At 59.2% G+C, this 19,752-nt stretch overlaps 1 protein-coding gene across 1 annotated transcript; it reads right to left on the minus strand.

The window, feature by feature from the left end:
• Nucleotides 1-6,911: 6,911 nt before the first annotated feature.
• NT5M (5',3'-nucleotidase, mitochondrial) lies at nt 6,912-18,186 on the minus strand. The gene is made up of 5 exons (XM_040974550.1): nt 17,938-18,186; nt 15,028-15,128; nt 8,027-8,087; nt 7,528-7,642; nt 6,912-7,054 (listed from the first exon to the last, which is right to left on the minus strand). Exons 1-5 carry the CDS (start codon nt 18,184-18,186, stop codon nt 6,912-6,914), a joined length of 669 nt encoding a protein of 222 aa, XP_040830484.1.
• Nucleotides 18,187-19,752: the final 1,566 nt, after the last annotated feature.

A 19,752-nucleotide genomic window follows, 5' to 3' on the forward strand; every position in this document is an offset into this window, starting at 1 on the left:
AAGGGACAGAGGACAGATGTGTGTGTGTTTGTATGTGCTCGTAGGCCGCTCGGCCCCGGGGGGCCTTGGCTGGGCCCCCAGATGGCCCGAGGGCCCACCGTGTACCCAGCTTGGCCTCCTGCAGCAGGCAACCCCCCCAGAGACCACACAGAGTCTAGAGAGGTCCTGTAGTGACCCCTGAGAACGGGGCACTAGGACCCCAGGCCTCGCCCCACCCCAGACTGTCACCGGCGTGACCCGCTTCCTCTGGACAGCAGCCTCTTACACACTACTGGGTTGCCTCACAGGTACCTGCCAGGGGCTGCTCCAGCACACAGGGTCAGAGTTGGCAGGAGCGGGGAGGGGATCCCAGTGTCTGACCCCAGGACACCGGGCCCCAGGAGGACCCTAACCACGGCTAAAGATGACCTCACCCAGGCAGCCGGCCCCAGCCCACGCCTGGGTACACAACCCCTGCAGCTGGAGCACTTACAAGATGGTGGCCAAGCAGCAGGCTGGACTCCGGGGCAGAGGGGAGCCAGCCCTTGGGCCTGACACTACCTCTGGACGTGCCTTGCATCAACATCATCTCGGTTTGTCCAAAGAGCCTTTCTCGCTCAGCGGGGCCCCGGGGGGTGTGACTCAGGTGCTCCCAGGGGCCAGGCCGGGGGCCAGGACACAGATGTCCTGTTTCCCAAACAAAACAGGTGGCACTGCCAGGCTTGGCGGCGTCTGGGTTCTCACCTCTGGCCAGGCAATGTCGTCAGCCGTCCCCTGGGGCTGGTAAAAATAGAGCGGCTGGGGCGCAGGCAGGGGCCAAGGCCCAAACCACGATGAATATTCAGCTACAGGGAGCAGGGCGGTGGTGGCAGGCTCACGCCTGGCCTGCAGGGTCACGGATGCCTCACCCGTTTCCTGCACCCTGCTGCACCTTCCCAGGGACCCCTTAGGAGGGAGCCACTGTTGGGATGGAACAGAAATATCCCAGACACCCACCCAAGAAGAGGCTGTCCCACAGCCCTTAGGGTTCCTGGTAACCTAATCTCGCAGGTGGAAGACCCCAGCACACCCTGGGCTCTGGCTGTGCAGGGAAGCAGGGGAAGGCAGGGGAAGGCAGGGGAAGGCAGGGGAAGGCAGGGGAAGGCAGGGGAAGGCAGGGGAAGGCAGGGGAAGGCAGGGGAAGGCAGGGGAAGGCATGCCGGCTGCCGACAGTGTGTTTATAGTCACCTGAGGGGAAGGGGTGTGCTCGGGTCACCTGCACCGGAAAGGAAAGGCCCCGGGGCAGGAGGAGGGGGCAGGACCGGGGCAGGCTGGCACGGAGTCCCCGGGGAGGGCAGAGGCAGACACTGACCGAGCCCCCAGGGACTGAAGAGGCCGGCCCAGAGTCCCCAGGGAGGCGGGAGGCCAGCACAGAGCCCCCTGGCCACCTGATGCACACTGGGTCCTCCCTGCCCCGGCCACCACAGCACCCATGTGCTCAGGTTCTCCAAGGTCCTTGTCTTCCTGTCCTAAGACCCAGCTCCCCGGCCCCTCCCGGTGTTGTCCATGCCAGGCAGTGCTGCCGCCCCTCCCTCTGTCCCCTGCCCCTGGTTCTGCCCAGGGGCAGACTGGCCAGGACTTTGGGGCTCATGCTGGAAAGCAGTGGCCTTGAGGGAGGGGAGTGTCTGAGGTACTCCCCCACAAGATGCCTTGGCAGTCAGCGGTCCAGGCAGTGATGACCCAGGACCCTGGGGACACTGACACGGACTTCAGGAAAGGACAGGTTGCGCCAAAGCACTAAGCATGCTATATGGGTGGGGGTTCAAGTCCCGGCGGTTCCACTTCTGATCCCGCTTTCTGCTTGTTGCTTGGGGGAGCCACACAGGATGGGCCGCGTGCTCGGCCTCCTGCACCCACAGGGAGACAGGGAGACGCTCCTGGCTCCTGACCTCTGACAGGTCTAGCCTGGCAGTGGCGGCTATCTGGGGAGTGAACCAGCAGAGGGGAAGAGCTCCAACTCTGCCTTTCAAATAAATCAAGGCAGGCTGGAGAGAAGCTGAGAGGGCTGGGAGGGGCTTGCAGGCTGGAGCTCCAGGCAGGGCCTAGGGAGCCCACTAGCTGAGGCTGGCGGGGGCGGAGCAGCCGGAGCCGGTCCTCCGGCACCACCGAGCGGTCATCACGGTGAACCACAGCATCCACCAAGGCCTGATTCCTCCCTGGAGGCCGCGGGCTGCCCTGGCCCAGGGTTCCCCACCTGCTCTGTCCTTAGGTGCTTCTCTGAGAGCTTGCACGAGCTGGTGCACTCCCCAGACGCCTGCAGCTGCAGAGCTGGGCCAGGCCACGGCCAGGAGCGGGAGCTGCATCTGCGTCTCCCAGGTGGGTGCAGGGGCCCGAGCATCCAGAGAGGGGCGGGCACTGGGCCTGGTGGTGAAGACCCCTGTGAGTGTCAGGGTTCCAGACCCAGCACCCGCTCCTGGCCTTGAAGGCCGTGGTGTTGGGTCGGAGGTTTCACTCCCTGGTACCCACGGGGCACACAAGGACTGAGTTCCCTTCCGGCAGTTTCAGCGCAGCCCAGCCCTGGCACAGAAAATAGATTAATCCAGATCTTCATTAGTTTCATCTGGTTACATCTTAGGGCATGGGCGGTAGCAGAAGAGGTTTTGGGGGGTGGCCAGGGCCGACCCAGCTGGAGGGAGAGCAGGATGCGAACTTGGGGAGCTGGGGTTCAGCCCTCTCCACTGGGCAAGTGTTCCAGGCGTGGGGCAATGCAGCCACCTGGTGACGAAACCGGAACATTGCCTGTAGCTGGACGGCAGTGGGTGGGAAATTGCATTTAAACGCGTTCACTGCATCAAAGAAAAAGAAGGAAAGAGACAAGAGAGGGAGCGAGGAAAGAAAACTCTGGTCATTTTCATTTTTTAAAAGATTTTTATTGGAAAGGCAAATTTACAGAGAGAAGGAGACAGAGAAGAAGATCTTCTGTCTGCTGATTCACTCTCCAAGTGGCCACAGCGGCCAGAGCTGTGCCGATCCGAAGCCAGGAGCCAGGAGCTTCCTCTGAGTCTCCCACACGGGTGCAGAGTCCCAAGGCTTTGGCCATCCTCGACTGCTTTCCCAGGCCACAAGCAGGGAGCTGGATGGGAAGTGGAGCAGCCGGGATTAGAACCGGTGCCCATATAGGATCCCGACGCGTTCAAGGCGAGGACTTTAGCTGCTAGGCCACTGCGCTGGGCCCTTACTCTTCTTTTTTAAGATTTAGTTTTACCCCCAGCTGCACGCAACTGCCTAGGTTGCATTGTACCTAGGCAAGTGTTACACTGCTGGGAGAAAAGCAGCCAACAGCTGGCGGGCATCCTGGGCCTGGTGAATGTCGAATGGTGCTAACTACAACACTGTGCCAGTGTAGATGCCTATTTTATTATTCTTTTTAAAGATATATGGGGGGAAGATGCAGGCCCAGCAGCAAGCAGGGGCCGGGGACTTGCAGACAAGCATGTATAGGCCCTGGGCAGGCAGGCAGGGCCCAAGGCTGGCACGGCACACCCCCAGAGGACCAGGCTTGGGGATCAGCGGGCATGGGGGGCTGTGGGTTGCTCAGTGAAGCAGATCTGGGCATGTGTGGAAGGGAGGACTGCTGACGGGTGAAGAGTGGCTTCTGAGTCACTTCATCAACCTGCACTTGCAGGTAAATAAGGGGGCTGAGACTGGGCGGTTTAGAGGAGGGAGACAGGAAGAACTTTTGGGGGCCAAACTGGTACACTTACCCATGTGGGAGACCTGAGCTGGGCTTTGCTGGCATCAGCCACCATCTGCCATGACTCATGAAAGCTGGGGCTGGGGGTCGGCACCAGCGAGCACCAGTGAGCATCAGGATGGAGGGTGGACCATGTTAGGCTAGACCGTGACACTAACCAGCACATGAGAGAACCGGGTGTGGGAATAGGTTCTGTGGGGGATCCTGGGCTCACCCCTCTGGGACTGCCATGTCAGCTGGTTTGCCTGAGGGCTTGGAGTAGCGATGAGCTGAGTGAGGCATGATCCCAGAACTCATCTGCATTCATGAGCACTGGGGGTGGGAACAGGCTAGGCTGGTCCAGGCTGTAGCAACTGCAGGCACACCCAAGAATTGGGTGTGGGGCAAACTGGGTGTGGGGCCACAACATCCACCAGCTCATACAAATGCCGAGACGGGGCGGGGGCGAGTTGTGCAGTGTAAGAGTCTGGGAGTGGCACATGCGTTGGCTCAGGTCTGGGGGCAGGCCAGGTTGGGCCAGTTCATAACACCCACTTGGAAGACCTGAGAACCAGGATGGGGTGCAGGACAGGCCAGGTTGGGTTGCAGCTTCCACCAGCATGCATGAGACCCGGTGACAGGCAGAGGGGCAGGCAGTAAGGGGGCAGCACAGGTTCCCCTGCTGGGCCATTGCTCCCACTGGTGAGTGTGAGAACTGGAATCGGGGGCAGACCAGGCCGGGCAGGGCTACAACACCTGTTGGTCTACATGCAAGCTGTGCTAAGGGGAGAGCCAGCCTGGGCTAACCGACTACACCCACTGATGCATTGCATGAACCAAAGTACGCACAGGCTGGTTGGACTTTGCTGGGACTGGGGGCAAGCCCTGGCCGGCTACACTGCACAATCACCTGGAAAGTTTAATATCTGGGGCTGGGAGTGGGGGCCTAGCAGGGAAAATGTGGGCTGCAACTCCCACCAGTCAGCATGGGAACCAGGGCTGGGGACAGGCCTGGCTGGACAGGCAGTGGCACCTGATGGCATGAGTATGGGCTGGATAATGAGGTTGGTTGGGCTGAGTGAGGCTTCAACATCCATCAAGAGCCAAATGGGATGTAGGATACACTTGACCAGTCTGCTGTACATTCCAGTATGAGCAGGAACTGGGGCTGAGGGCGGGCCTGGTGGGGGTTATTAGGGGTTGCCCCGACTAGGTTGCAGTTGCCTCTGGTGTATGTGACAGTCGAGTGTGTGGTGGGCAGGATTACGCTGGGCTGTAGCATCCATTGGTTTGCATATGAGATGGGGCTGGGGACAGAACTAACCAGTGCAACCACCAATGTGTGTGTAGGCTGAGCCGGGTGACAAACTCAGCTGGATCCTTCACTGGCTGGCACACAGAGGCGTCAGGTCTGGGGTCACCTCAGGTGAGGTTTCTTTGGGGGATCCTCCCCAACTGGATTACCAGACTCAGAACTCCAACCATGGGACAGATCACAGGATCTGAGGTCTGGCCGTGGAGTGCATGAGTCAGAACTGGGTCTCCAAGGTTGCCGAAGCCTGTGCAGTAGACAGCAAGGTCATGGGGGACACGACAACCAGTTCACTGAGGCCCGCAGAGGATGTCTAGCTCCATGGAGGGCAGAACAGATTGGACAGCTCTCCCGGCCAAGCTTTGACAGCAAGTGTCTAGGCGAACGGAGACTCTAAAGTGGACGATGTCAGCCAATGGACCTTGGATGGATTTCCTCAACCTTGTAACAATGAAATCAGTAGCATCTCAGAGCTATCAAAGCCATTTGAGCAGTGTCCTCAGAACGTGCTCCACTTCAGGACCCTGGGATGACACTGGGTGGCCATCCTCCCTCTCCGAATACTGAAGTGATTGGGTTGCTGGGACCAGCCCTCTCCCCACTTTCCCCCAGATACAGAAAGGAAAATGGAGATCAGAGACAGCTGTCCCATCCACTTCCCCAATTCCTCAACCCTCCCCACCCTCATCAGTGGTCCACATGGGCATGCATCCTTCTCAAGTAGGCAAACATCATCAAAAATAAAACAAATGTATTATTAAAAATAATATTTATTTTTACTTGAAAGATATGGACAAAAAGGAGAGACAGATCATCCATCCACTGGTTCACTTCCCAAGTGACCGCAACAGCCAGAGCTGAGCTGATCCAAAGTCAGGAGCCAGGAGCTTCTTCTGGGTCTCCCACACGAGTACAGGGTCCCAAGGCTTTGGGCCGTCCTCAACTGCTTTCCCAAGCCACATGCAGGGAGCTGGATGGGAAGTAGAGCAGCTGGGATACGAGCAGGTGCCTATATGGGATGCTGATACTTGCTGGCAGAGGATTAGCCCGCTGAGCTAACACACTGGCCCCACAGCTAAGCCTTCTTCCCTTTAGGATCTTTCTAGAACTTCAGCTCAAGTGGCAGAAGACACACAGAAGCACAGGGCTGCTGGCAGACTTGGCCGTTCATGTCCCCTGGAGAGAGCTGCTCTTTCTCGGACCCAGGCCTTCAGACGCCTAAACATGCCCGGAGTCTCCTAAGGCGTCAGTGGCCACTGCCCAGCAGCCCACAGCTGGTTGTCCTGGGTCCCAAGGTGAGACATCACCTGTCAGGATGGGGTCAGCCCTGGTCCTGTCCCTGAAGCAACACCCAAGCCGGCAGAGGTGACTGCTGTGCCTTCCCAGTGGTCTCTGTCTGGAGTGGTGTAGCGCGAGACACTCCCGTGCTCCCAGGTCCTTGGGGGCCTCCACGGGACACGCCCTGCTCTCCCCTCCCTAGCCAGCATCCTCCTCCAGGGTCCTCAAACCCGACAAAAGCCACACAAAGCCGCTACGAGGGAACCCATCAGTATTTATTTGTCATGCGTCCTGCTGACTTGGCTCAGACCTGTCTCACTCCCCTCTCTCACCTTCCCCCTCCCCGGGGACCCACTAGGGGAGGCCAGGCTGGAGCAAGGGGTGCCAAGAGCCGGACGGAGGGCTTGTGTTCACAGGGAAGAGTCCGGCCACTCCAGGTGGACAGAGGCACACCCGCCTGGGGTGTGAGCAGGGACGGGCAGGCCTCAATCCTTCCCGGGGCCACTCCCTGAGGTCAGGTCCAATTGTCCCATGGTGGGGTGGGATTGAGGCGCCCAGCCCTGCCCTGAGATGGGGGTTAAGGCCTGACAGGGCTGGGACCTGCGGGAAGCAGAGCCGAGGCCCCTGCACTCAGCGGGGCCGCTTGCTGTCCAGGACCGCCTTCCAGTCGTCGGCCCACGAGTCGAGCCTGCGGCGCGGTGGCTGCAGCTGCAGGTGCCGGTTGTGGCATGCGGTGAACAGCACGTGTTCCCAGCTGGGGTTAGGCTCAGCTCCTGCCTCGCCAGAGGAGGGAAAGACGCCATGTGAGTGGCGGGTCCACCTCACCCAGCCCCGGGGCCACCCCGTGGCAGTGCTGGCCACTTCCCTGCCCTCCGCCACTGGAAACACCCAGGGGCAACTGACCTCCCCCAAGTTCCCTGGGAGGAGAGTCCGCCCCGCAAGTCCGAGGTCAGGGGCAGGTGCCCCTGTGGAAGCCTCCCTCTGGGCACAGCCCTTGACTGTCCCAGGACAGTGCCAAAAGGCACTGGGGGAAGCACATTCCCTCCCACAGACACCCCAATGAGCCTGCCATGCCACGATGCTTCCAGCGGACCAGCTGGGGGGCAGCTTCTCCCAGCTCCCAGGGTGCCCAGCTGTCCCTAGAGGGAGACACCAAGATGAATACTGACAGGGTGTGTGTGTGTGTGTGTGTGTGTGTAAGGTTCCAGGCCTGCCCCACCCCCGCCCTACCCCTCCTCTTCCTCACCTGTGATGTCCGGCCGGTCGTCGATAAGGAGGTCGGCGGACACCACCGTCTTGTCTCTGGTCAAGACAATATGCTCCAGGAAGTCGGGGCCCAAGTGCTTCTCCACCCAGGCGTACTGCAAGTGGGTGAGGAGGAGTGACACCACGGCCTTTGCATGGCCCGTGGGGTGCCTGGGTGAGAGGGCAGGGCCAGTCCCCAGCGGCTAAGGGGGAGCCTTGGAGGCCAGGCTGGGCGGAAGGGATGCAAGCCACACCGTCCCAGGGATAGGTGAAGGGGTCTGGTGTTGCTGGGGTGGGAGGGGAGGGGAGGGCGGAGCCTGCACGGAGACAGGAGCTCTGGCCTGGGCAGCTTTGGAGGGGCGTCGGGGGAACCAGACCAGGTACTCGGTCTAGACCAGGTTGGTCATGCTGGGACAGAAAGGCCCGGGTGGGGTTGAGGGGCTGGACTGCGTGGGAAAAGGAGCTGGGATGCAGAGGCCCCCCCACACCTTGCCCTTTACCTTCTCATAGGGACAGTATTTGTACATCCTGATGGGGCTCGTACAGATGAACACGTCGGTGCTGTGGCAAGAAAAGAGAGCTTGAACCCTACAGCCCCCCAAGTCTGAGTTCTCTCCCTTCTGCGGCATGCAGAGGGAGACTCTTCCCCCGCACAGAGCCGAGAACCCACTTTTCTGCCCGGGAGGGTAGGGGGAGCCACCCAGGGCCCCTGCACCCCATAAACGGGGCCTCTGTGCCCTTCTGGAATCCTCACGTCTGCGAGGCTGCCCCAGGGGAGTCTGGGCTCCCGGCCCCCCGCTGCACCTGCCCCTTGCTGTCAGGGGTTCCCCTGGGGAGAGAGCTGCTCTATCCTGCCGCACCACAGCAGGAGAAAGGCCGGTACTCTCCTCCCGCAAGGCCTGGCCCAGGTTCCCGACTTCCGGTGCTTCCCCATCATGACAGCGTGCGTACAATCCCACCCCTCTCCCCTCAGCTCGCCTCCAGCCTTGGAGCCCCCTGCCCCACAAACCCGGCTCTTTCAAACATCCCAGGGGATGACTTCCGGCTGGAGGCGTGCGGAATCCTCTGGCAAACGCAGACTACGGAAGAAGCCATGCTGTCCCCGTGCTGGCCCACCGCGCCCCTTGTCATCCTCAGTGCTGGCGCTAAGCCCCTGCGGGGGCCCTCCTCTGCTGTCCCCACTGGGGCAGGTGGCCCCAGCAAGGCTCCTCCATGGCCAATTCAAAGGCCACACCGTTCAAGTTTGCTGTTTTCCCCTCCGCAGACCTGCCGTACCCCTGCTCCACCATCCGCACCCCCGCCCCGCAAATGGATACGCTCCTTCCCTAGGCAAGCCGTGCTCCGCCCCAAGTCCTCCTACGTGACCAGCGCCCACCTGCCGTGTCCCTTCAGCTTCCCCGTGGAGAAGGCCGCTCCTCTCTGTGACTGAGTGGTGGGGTTGCCGCAGCAGTCTGGCCATAGATGCCATGGCCCACCGGCCTACTTTCGCGACAATTTGCCCCCATCGCTCTGTGCCATTTCCAAGCTGGGTTCTCTGTTTAGCTCAGGAAATGCTTCCTGAAATATTCCCCATAGCACATTACTGCAGCAAGGAATGGCCCAAGTGCTTGGGCCCCTACGTCCACGGGGGAGACCTGGAGGACACCCCGAGGAAGCTCCAGGCTCCTGGCTCCTGCCTCTGACTTGGCCTAGCCCTGGTCATTGCAGCCATTTGGGAAGTGAATCAGTGGGTGGAACTCTGTCTTACAAGGAAATAAACTTTTATAGGGCCCAGTGCAATAGCCTAGCGGCTAAAGTCTTTGTCTTGAACGCACCCGGATCCCATATGGGCAATGGCTCTAATCCTGGCACCTCCACTTCCCATCCAGCTCCCTGCCTGTGGCCTGGGAAAGCAGTCGAGGACGGCCCAAAACCTTGGGACCCTGCACTGAGTGGGAAACCCGGAAGAAGCTCCTGGCTTCAGGTCAGCTTGACTCTGGTTGTTGTGGCTATTTGGGGGCGGGGGTGAACCAGTGGAGGGAAGATCTTTCTGTCTTACTTTCTCTCTGTAAATCTACCTGTCACATAAAAAATATTTTTAAAAAATTTTAAAAATGTGTAGGATGTCTATATGACAACATGTTCAAAACGTCTGTGGGAGCATGGCTATGCAGGGTGGTCAAGACCCCTGCCCCACCACAGTAATGGCTGTGTACTAAACTTTGGACAGGCGGAACAAGGCCAGCTAAGGGCTATTTAAGGTGTTACGAAGTGGTTGCTAAGGACTTATACACAGCAGGCCACTGTACCCACATATAAACAAGACAGCTAGGACAAACAAGACAGCTAGGACAAACGATGGAGCACAGAGGGAGCCAGGGCTAGGGCTAGGAACCCGCCAGGTGAGGGTGCTGGGAGGATTTCCTGGGCTGTTGCCAGTGCACACGGGGTACAGAGATGGGAGTGGGTCAGGCTGCAGAACTCATCAGTAAGCACAATGGCTGGATCACCAGTGCAACTGCGGCCACACATGAGAGCCAGGTCTGGGGACAGGCGTGGTGAGAATTCATGGGAACTACAGCCCCCCGCCCCGCTCCCCAATCCCAACTAGGCAGCTCCAACTGATAGTACATGTGATCAATAGCTGAGGCCAGGAGAGGGCAAGATCAGGCCACAGCACCCACCAGAGTGTGTGGGAGCCACACCTGCAACACAGTCTAGTTGGGATCCAAAGGGTCTCCCTGACTGGGCTGATACACTTGCCAGAGTCTTTGTGAAAGCCAGGTCTGGGGGCGGGCTGGGCCACTTCATAACACCCGCTGATGGGCACCATGGCCAGGTCTGGGGGCGGGCTGGACCATTTCATAACACCCGCTGACGGGCACCATGGCCAGGTCTGGGGGCGGGCTGGGCCACTTCATAACACCCGCTGACGGGCACAATGGCCAGGTCTGGGGGCGGGCTGGCCAGGTCTGGGGGCGGGCTGGACCATTTCATAACACCCGCTGACGGGCACCATGGCCAGGTCTTGGGGCGGGCCTGGTAAGAGTTCTAAAAGATCAGTTTGACAAAGCCAAGGTGCTCCCTGGTGGGAGCAAGGATTGTGTACAGGGCAGGCCAGATTGGGCTGCTGCACCTACGAGTGCGCACGAGAACTGGGTCTGGGGAATCATCTAGTGAGGATTCAAGGGGTCTCTCTGACTAGGCCATTGTACATGTTGGTACTCATGAGAGCCAGGGTAGACTGGGTCAGACCACTGCACCTGCCAATACTTGTGAGATCCGGGGCTGGGGCCAGCCCAGTAGGGGTTCTGGAGTGGCCCCTCACCAGGCTGACACGCCACAGCTACACAGGGGAGAGGGGGCAGGTGGCGATCCAGACCAAGCTGTAGCACCTGCTGTGGATTAAGGGAGCCGAGCTGGGGGTGGGCTGGGGAGGGTGACCTGGTTGGGAACGAGCCCCCCTGAATGGCATGAGTGCCTTAGACCAACAGGATCCCCGACCTCAGGGAACAAACCACGGGTGTGTGGTCTGGCCATGGAGCACGTGTTGGGGGACTGGGTCACCCCCATTGCTGACTCCAGAGACAGGATGAAGAGCAACCCCAGATCAGATCCACAGGAAAGACAACACCACCGTCATCTATAACCCCACAGAAGAGCTCAAGTGCCTCTACAAAGGGATGCAGATGGCACAGCAGTTCAGCCCCAATTCCATGGAAAGCACCTAGGCCTGTGGACACCCTGAGGTCCATACGGACAACCAACAGGCCTCAGAACTTACACAGAGAGAGCAGGAAGAGCCTCGGGGAGGACAGAGGGAAGAGGTCATCCCATACACAGGCGCCACTGCACAACCCTAGGACATCTTCCTCCCACTGAGGTCCCCAGAGGCCGCAACAAGAGACCACATCTGTCCCCTGGCACTCGTGAGGTCTGACAACCCGGAGAGGCACACCTCCCCGCTCTCTCCAACATTTCTCTCTCCCTCCTCCACCCCTACCAGGGGCCCCCAGCGGTCCACAATCCCCATCCCCTCACCTCTGTAACGAACATTTAGAAAGGTTTCCCCCCTCCCCCCCAAAAAGATTTATTTTGGTGGGGTCAGTGTGGTGGTATATCAGGTTAACCTCCCCCCCCCACCTGCCAGTGCCAGCAGCCCATCTGGGCACCAGTTCATGTCCCGGCTGCTCCACTTCCCATCCAGCTCCCTGCTTATGGCCTAGGAAAGCAGTGGAGGACGGCCCAAAGTCTTCAGCCCCTGTGCCCATGTGGGAGACTCCTGGAGGAAGCTCCTGGCTCCTGGCTTCAAATCGGTCCAGCTCTGGCCATTGAAACCACTTGGGGAACAGCCAATGGATGAAATAGATATATTTTTTTTTCTCTTTCTGTGTAACTCTGCCTTTCAAATAAAAAAAGAAAGAAAGAAAAATTTGTATGTAAAGACTCCTACTTTTGGCGGGACAAGGTGACGCAGCCAGGGTCCATCCTAGGAGGGGAGGGGGACAGCGGCAGGTGAGATCTGCTCCCAGCAGTCTCCTCCCAGGTGAGGGCTAGCCCCACCTGTCACCCCTGCCACAGCAGAGGTGGGTCATTTGATCGCCAGGGCTGGCTTCAAAGGCAGGTACACTTTTTCAACTGTGCTTATCCCAGACCTGCCATCAGGCCAAGCACGGCAGCAGGCACTTCATCACGCCCCCTCCTGGTCCTCCCTGGCGAGCCTCTGGCTCCGGATCTGCCACTGATGGCATCCCCGGTCTGGCTTTTATTGGCCAATTGGCACCAAAACACAGGCAAAGTACCCTGGGTATGGCCAACACTGGGTCTTCCTTAAGCTGGGAGTTTCACCCCACCCTCATGGGACCAGAGGCAAAGTCTAGAATAATAGGGCTAGAATATGAGCTGCCCCATTCTCATGGCAGGAGCAGTTGAAAGCTCTGTAAAGTTCTACACCAAAGAAACCTGCCCGGCCTGGGACAGGCTGCAGCCAGGAACCTGGAGCTCCATCTGGGTCTCCCATGGGGGTACAGGGGCCTAAGCACTTGGGCCATCCTCTGCTGCTTTCTCGGGTGCACTAGCAGAGAGCTGGATCAGAAGTGGGGCAGCTGGGACTTGAACCGGGGCTGAGGTGAGAAGCCATCACGGTGGTGGCTTAGCTCTCTGCGCCACAACTCCAGCCTCTTGAGATGCACCTTCCAGATCTTATGGAGTCGTAACGGCAACAGATAACTGAAGAAGGACAACTGAGTGGATATCATTTGCAGGAGCAGAATTGATTGGATACACCAAAAAAAGAGAGATACTTTCAGGCAAGGGTGTGGCAACAAGTGATGAGTTCAACAGACAAGCTTATAGGAACTCCCATAGTCTCATGTCAACTCCTACTTGTTGTTGAAATCTAAGTTCCTCAAGCCCTTCTCCCCGATGCCTACATGACCACCTGTCTGATGCTGTGAATAAACTTCGGCCGTTGACCATCAGTCAGTAGTCCACACAGATTCTTAGCAGCTCTGTGCACCAAGTCCATCAAGCAAGACGGCAAACAGATCACACTTACTGACTGCCTGCCGAGTGCAGCCAGATGCCACGCTGAGGCCTTCCACACGAGCTGCATTTTACAAAAATGGTCTGAGTACGTCAGCCCCTGCACCCTCCGTGGGAGACCTGGCTGCAGAGCCTAGGCCAGCTCCGGTTCTTGCGGCCACTGCAGAGTAGGCCAGCAGATGGAAGATGCCGGCAAGTCTCTCCCTCTGTTTCCAGGTGTCTCAAATTTTAAAAGAAAGAACAGCACAATGGGCTGTGGCTTCACTCTCAGCAGGTGTCATGGCATGGTTAGTAAAGGTACTTGGGATGCCTCCCTCCCACACTGGCAGTTAGCTGGACTCCAGGGTGCTCTGCTTCTCAACCAGCTCCCTGCTAATGCATCTGGGAAGCTGCAAATAAAGGCTCAGCTACCTGAGTGTTGCTAGGGAGACCAGATGGGGCTCCTGGCTCCTAGCCCCCGGTCCCTGGCCCCTGGTCCCTGGCTCCTAGCCCCCAGTCCCTGGCTTCTGTTCCCTGGCTCCTGGCCCCTGTTCCCTGGTTTCTGGTTCCTGAATCCTGATTCCTGGCTCCTGGCCTTTGTTCCTGGTCCCTGGCCCCTGGTCCCTGGCTCCTAGCCCCTGTTCCCTGGGCTCCTGACCCCTGTTCCCTGGCCCCCGGTCCCTGGCCCCTGGTCCCTGGCTCCTAGCCCCCAGTCCCTGGCTTCTGTTCCCTGGCTCCTGGCCCCTGTTCCCTGGTTTCTGGTTCCTGAATCCTGATTCCTGGCTCCTGGCCTTTGTTCCTGGTCCCTGGCCCCTGGTCCCTGGCTCCTAGCCCCTGTTCCCTGGCTCCTGGCCCTGGCTCCTGATTCCTGGTTCCTGGTCCTTGTTCCTGGTCCCTGGCCCCTGGTCCCTGGGCTCCTGACCCCTGGTCCCTGACTCCTGACTCCTGGCCCCTGGTTCCCGGCCCCTGGCCCCTGGCTCCCGGCCCCTGGCTCCCGGCCCCTGGCTCCTGGCCCCTGGTCCCTGGCTCCTGGCCCCTGGTCCCTGGCTCCTGGCCCCTGGCTCCTGGCCCCTGGTCCCTGGCTTCTGGCTCCTGGCCCCTGGCTCCTGGCCCCTGGCTCCTAGCCCCTGGCTCCCGGCCCCTGGCTCCTAGCCCCTGGCTCCCGGCCCCTGGCCCCTGGTTCCCGGCCCCTGGCTCCCGGCCCCTGGCCCCTGGTTCCCGGCCCCTGGCCCCTGGCTCCCGGCCCCTGGCCCCTGGCTCCGAGCCCCTGGTCCCTGGTTCCCGGCCCCTGGCCCCTGGCTCCCGGCCCCTGGCTCCTGGCCCCTGGTCCCTGGCTCCTGGCCCCTGGTCCCTGGCTTCTGGCTCTTGGTTCCTAGCTGTTGTGACCATTTGGAGAATGAACAAGCAGACGAATGATGATACCCTCTTCTTCTCTGTCACTTTTCCTTTCCAACAAATCTTTTTGTCAAAAAAAAAAAAAAGATAGTACAAAGAGCTGACACAGATTTGCAGGAATCAGAATCCTCCTACACTACTTCTGGGGATACTAAAAGTGGCAGAGTCGTCCAAGAAAGCGAAGTTTGCTAACTCCTCAAGTTGTCCAACACAGAATCACTCCATGACCCAGCAGCTCCGCAGCCACAGAATAGCACTCCTCAGAGCAGCCACAAGGTGGAGACACTGCCCGCCGCCACCAGCAGCTGAAAGCCGGACCCCCCAAGGGAATGTCACAGTCGGAATGCTACATAACACACAGACAGGCATACACACACACACACACACACACACACACACACACACACACACACACGGGCCAAACATCTGGCCAGCCTGCTTGGCTCAGCCAGGTCTGTAGCCAAGTAGAGCACTGGGGTTGGCAAGCAGGACTTTGGTCTTGGGAAGTTCCAAGGACAGGTGGATGGGGACCAGGCCAGGACAAAGGCAGAGAGGTGAGGGGAGGTGGTGGGGGAGAGGGAGCGAGGGGGCACGACAAACATACTTTCGCAGGTTGACCATCTGTTTCACAGCTTCCACAGCCCCCGGCAGAGGCTCAAGGTCAAAGAAGAAGTCCTTGGATTCCCAGATGCTGATGGCCTGCTCCTGGAAGCAGAGAGAAGCATGTGACCCTCCAGGGGTACCTGGGTCTGGGTGTGCAGCTGGGGAAGGGGGTAGGGAATGAGGGTTAGGAGGGAGGGAGGGCTGGAGGGAGGGAAAGCTGGAGGGAGGAAGGGAGGGAGGGAGGGAGGGAGGAAGGGCTTCCACCCCCAACTCCTGACCTTGCCCTGTGGAGATACACATCCCAGGACACACAGAGCTTTCCAGTCCCCCCTGAGAAGTAGAATTTAAACACATGCTTCCGGGGATGCAAAACCATCTGAAAACCCCCATTGTCCCTTTGCAAGTTTTTCCATAACACTCAACTTCTGTGAGCTTTTTTTTTGGGACGGTGCCTCATATATACAAGTGTCTATATTTTTTTTGCACCAAAAAAAAAAAAAAAAAGTAAATTTCTTTCCCAGAAACCCTTGGAAGTACCCTCATACGTTGGGAGGTAGAAGGAGTGCACCGAGCTTGTGTGGGGTCCCCTTCCCCAGGAGCGAGTTGTGGTGATGGGTGCTGTCTATGGGGGTCCAGCAGACACTTTCTGTCCCTGAGGGGTGAGGTGGGCATCTTAGCTCTCCAGGGTGAGCTCCCAGGCCTGTGTCACCAGGCTGGGGTTCAGGGCAGCTAGGCAGACAGCCTGAAGGGCTCCCAGCCCCTCTCCCTAATCAGTCAGACCAGCTCTGCCTGGGTCTATGTGTTAGGGACGCCAACAAGGGCTCAGCCAACGGGACCTGGTGCAATGTCTCATTTGGTCAGTCCTCACCCTTCAGGCACCAGGATCCCATCTGGGTGCCAGTTTGTGTCCCGGCTGCTCCACTTCCCATCCAGCTCCCTGCTTGTGGCCTGGGAAAGCAGCAATGCTTGGGCCCCTGGGAGACCTGGAGGAAGCTTCTGGCTCCAGGTTTCAACTCAGGCAGCCTTAATGTTCTCAGCCATTTGGGGAGTAACCAGTGGATAGAAGAGCATTTGCTGGCTTTCTCTCTCTCTCTCTCCGCAAAACTGCCTTTCTGATAATAATAATAAACTTTAAAAACTCTAAGGGCTGGCAGAATAGTATATAAAGTTAAGCCCCCACCTGCAGTGCTAGTCATATAGGCACTGGTTCGTGTCCCGGCTGCTCCATTTCTGACCAGCTCTAAGATTACAACCTGGGAAAACAGTGGAGGATGGCCCAAGTGCTGGGGCCCCGGACTTACACAGGAGGCCCAGAAGTTTCTGTCCCTGCTCTAGCCCTACCCCAGGCCTTGCAGCCATTTGGGGCGTGACCAGTGGATGGTAGACCCTGTCTGTCTGTAATAGACTTTCAAATAAAAAATAAATTGTGTAAAATGTCAGTTGGAAGGATCTGTGTTCTCAACCTCTATCCTACCTACTTCCCTGAACACCGTGAAGATGGAGGCAACACAGAGAATGTTCCAGAACTATGAACGCCAGCATTTGTGAGCTGGACTGCTCTCAGTGGCTCTGATGCTGGTCACGCTGGCCAAGGGCACCCCCTTCAGACACATGACACAGCAGTAGCCTGCATCTTCCCCTCCTCACTGGGAAAGCAGGAGTTAGTTTCTCAGCCCTGGGGTCTGTGTGACCACCCCAGACCCCTGAGCAGGAAGTGGGGGGTGGGGTGGGCAGGGCTGGACCCCTGGTCCCTGACCTTCACACAGCACAGGAAGCCATAGAATTTCCAGTGTGTGAAGTGTTTAAGTGGGGACCAGCTGGGGGAAGAGGCAGAGAGAGAGAGAGAGAGCCAAGTGCCGCCATCCACTGGTTCACACCCCCAACAGCTCGCAATCCCAGGCCTGGACCAGGAGCTCACTGCAGGTCTCTGCAGCGTTGCAGCGGCCAGCACCTGCTACCTACCTCCCAGGGTGCACACCAGCAGGAAGCTGGAATGCAGGCGGACCTGGTCACCACCCTTCTGGGGTGCCTGCTACTAACAAGGGGAGCTGATGTGCTTCCCAGAGCCCTCTGAGGTCACGGGACACACACTTGGTAGAAAGCCGGACGGGGAGAGTAGGCTGTTTGTTTTGTTTTGGGGGAGTAGAGAGGATGGGTGCAAACTTGGGTTTAGGTCCCGACGGCGCCCCTACTGGCGCACGTGGGGAACACGTTCCCCTATCTGCAAAGCGCAGCCCAGCTTGCAGCGCACACACTCACGGAGGGGAGAACCTGGGGGTGACAAGCCTTGCTGGTAACATCCTCCTGGTCCTCCCCAAACCCCTGCGCGTGCGTGGGGTCAGCCCCTGCCAGGCCGCGCCCACCCTTCAAATCCCTCCCTGGCTATTTCTCCTCTGTCCATCACGGGTTGGGGAATGGGGAGGAGAGGAGCTGCGGCGAGAAGGGGGTCAGGGCTCCCCACCCCAGTGCGCCCACCATAGTGACCCCTCCACGTCACTATGTCCTCTCCAGAAAGTGCCCCAACTCTCTTGAGCCTCTCAAATGGCACTCAAGAGCTACGCTTTTATAGAACAGGGCAATCAATCACCAATCAATCAAATTGAGGAAAAAAAAAAAAAACAAACACCAACAACATTCCAGGGAAAGGAAAAAAAAGGGGGGGGGGATACGAATGCCCATAAGGGTGAGCAATGAGGACTGAAATACACTGAGTTGTTTATTATTGTTGAAAAAACAAAAGCGGTCAAGGAGGGAGGTGGGGACGCAGAGCTTTGCCAGGAGCCTCTATGGCAAGACAGTAGCAATTCCCGGGCCTCCCGCCGCCCCCCACCACGTTCCCGCCCCGCCAGGACCCCCATCCGACCAGGGACCCGCCCAAGGTCACTCGGGCGGCCGGGCCTGGGGTGCTCACGCTCAGCCCGGGCCGCAGGCGGCCGTACTGCTCCGACACCCAGAAGCCGCGCCGGTCCTCCAGCGCGATGAAAGGCAGATCGGGGAAGCGCGCGCGATACTTGCGCAGGAAACCGCCCTCGAAGTCGGCCAGGACGCCGTCCATGTCCAGCAGCACCCGCAGAGCGCGGCCGCCCGATGCCCGGCGCCGCCCCACGGCCACCGGCGAGCCGCGGGGCCGCCGCGCGCACCAGCCGCCCAGCCGGATCATGGTCCGGCCGCCGGGGGCTCCAGGACCCGGGCTGCGCCGGCCACCCTGCGCCAGCCAGGGGTCATGACCCTCTCGGAGGAGGAAGAGGGGCCTGCGGCCTTGAAGGGAAGATGGGATGGGGGCGCGGGGCGCACGGGGCGCGCAGCCTCCAGCTCCGGAGCGAGGCCGCGGCGCGCACCCCGCCGCGCTCCAAGGGACAAGCGCGCGCTTGCGGCGACGGAGGCGCGCCCTGGGGCGTGGCTTTCCACCTGCGCCCCTCGCTAGAAAATCGTCTTTCCCGGACCTCGGGGCGAGGGCCTGACCCTCCCGGGAGCGTGGAGACCAGAGCGCGAGCCTCTCCGGTTCCGCAGGTGATGCTGGATGGAAAAGAGCTGGCAGGAACCACGGAGCTCCGTGGAGCTCTCAGCCAGAGGGGCTGGGGGCGTGGAAGGGATGTGGGTGGGGAGGGGGGACGACAAGAACGCATTTTGGGGGTGGCTTCTTTGGCAAATTCTGAGTGCTCCATGCTTATAGGGGTGGTCCCGTGGGGAGGCAGGGGGAGTTCTGAAAGACTAGGAAAGGAGGAAGGAGAAAGTGGTCCACAGGCAGACTCATGACCCCCGTGGCCAGCTCAGTTAGGGCCTCAGGCACAAACCGTGACATCTTCTAGACGCCCTTTAGACATCTTCTGGTGACTGCCTCTAGATGCAGAGGCTGGAGGCCAGCTCCGATGCACCCGTCCCTGCCTCCGTTGGCCGCCCCTTGCCTGGGCATCCCATCCCCGCAGAGGACACCTGCCACCATGCTTCTACCAAAGCCGGAGGTGTGGCACAGCAGGAGTAATGTGCCATGGCTCCCGGGCTTACCTCTTTACTCTGCTTTGCTTGCACATGTGGGGTTGGGGAAAGTTCCCAGCTGCACCTCGACCCCGCCATGAGAGCTGCAGTGTCAGTCCGTGTCACCCCCACATCCAGCTCCCAGTGAGAGTGCATTTCCAGGTAACCTTTACTAGTGAAAGCACAGACCCTTTTGTTACTGATCCGAAGCCAGGAGCCAGGAGCTTCTTCCGGGTCTCCCATGCAGGTACAGGGTCCCAAGGCTTTGGGCCATCCTTGACTGTTTTCCCAGGCCACAAGCAGGGAGCTGGATGGGAAGTGGAGCTGCCAGGATTAGAACTGACGCCCATATGGGATTCTGGCGCGTTCAAGGCGAGGACTTTAACTGTTATGCTATTGCCCCGGGCCCAGCTGTCCCAGGAATTTTGAATCCTTCAATGCTGAGACCCACATCCTTTGCATTGTAGGTCTGGGGCTGTTTTTCTAGAACAAGCTAGAGGGATTGGAAATGAGGTGAAGAGCTGGGAGCCAGCAGCCAGAAGGGTGGGCTGTGTGGCCGCTGCCCCCGAAGCTACCTTTGAGGTTTAATAGCAAATCACTTACGTTTAAATCATGCCACAGGGACCAACATGGTGGCATAGCAACTTAGTCCTCCACCAGCAGCACCGGCACCCTATTGGGGCACTGATTTGTGTCCCAGTTGCTCCACTTCCAATCCAGTTTCCTGCTTATTGGCTGGAAAAGCAGTAGA

Source organism: Ochotona curzoniae, unplaced genomic scaffold (genome assembly GCF_017591425.1).
Source record: "Ochotona curzoniae isolate NIBS_2020 unplaced genomic scaffold, NIBS_Ocur_1.0 contig_2456, whole genome shotgun sequence".
Lineage (NCBI taxonomy): Eukaryota > Metazoa > Chordata > Mammalia > Lagomorpha > Ochotonidae > Ochotona > Ochotona curzoniae.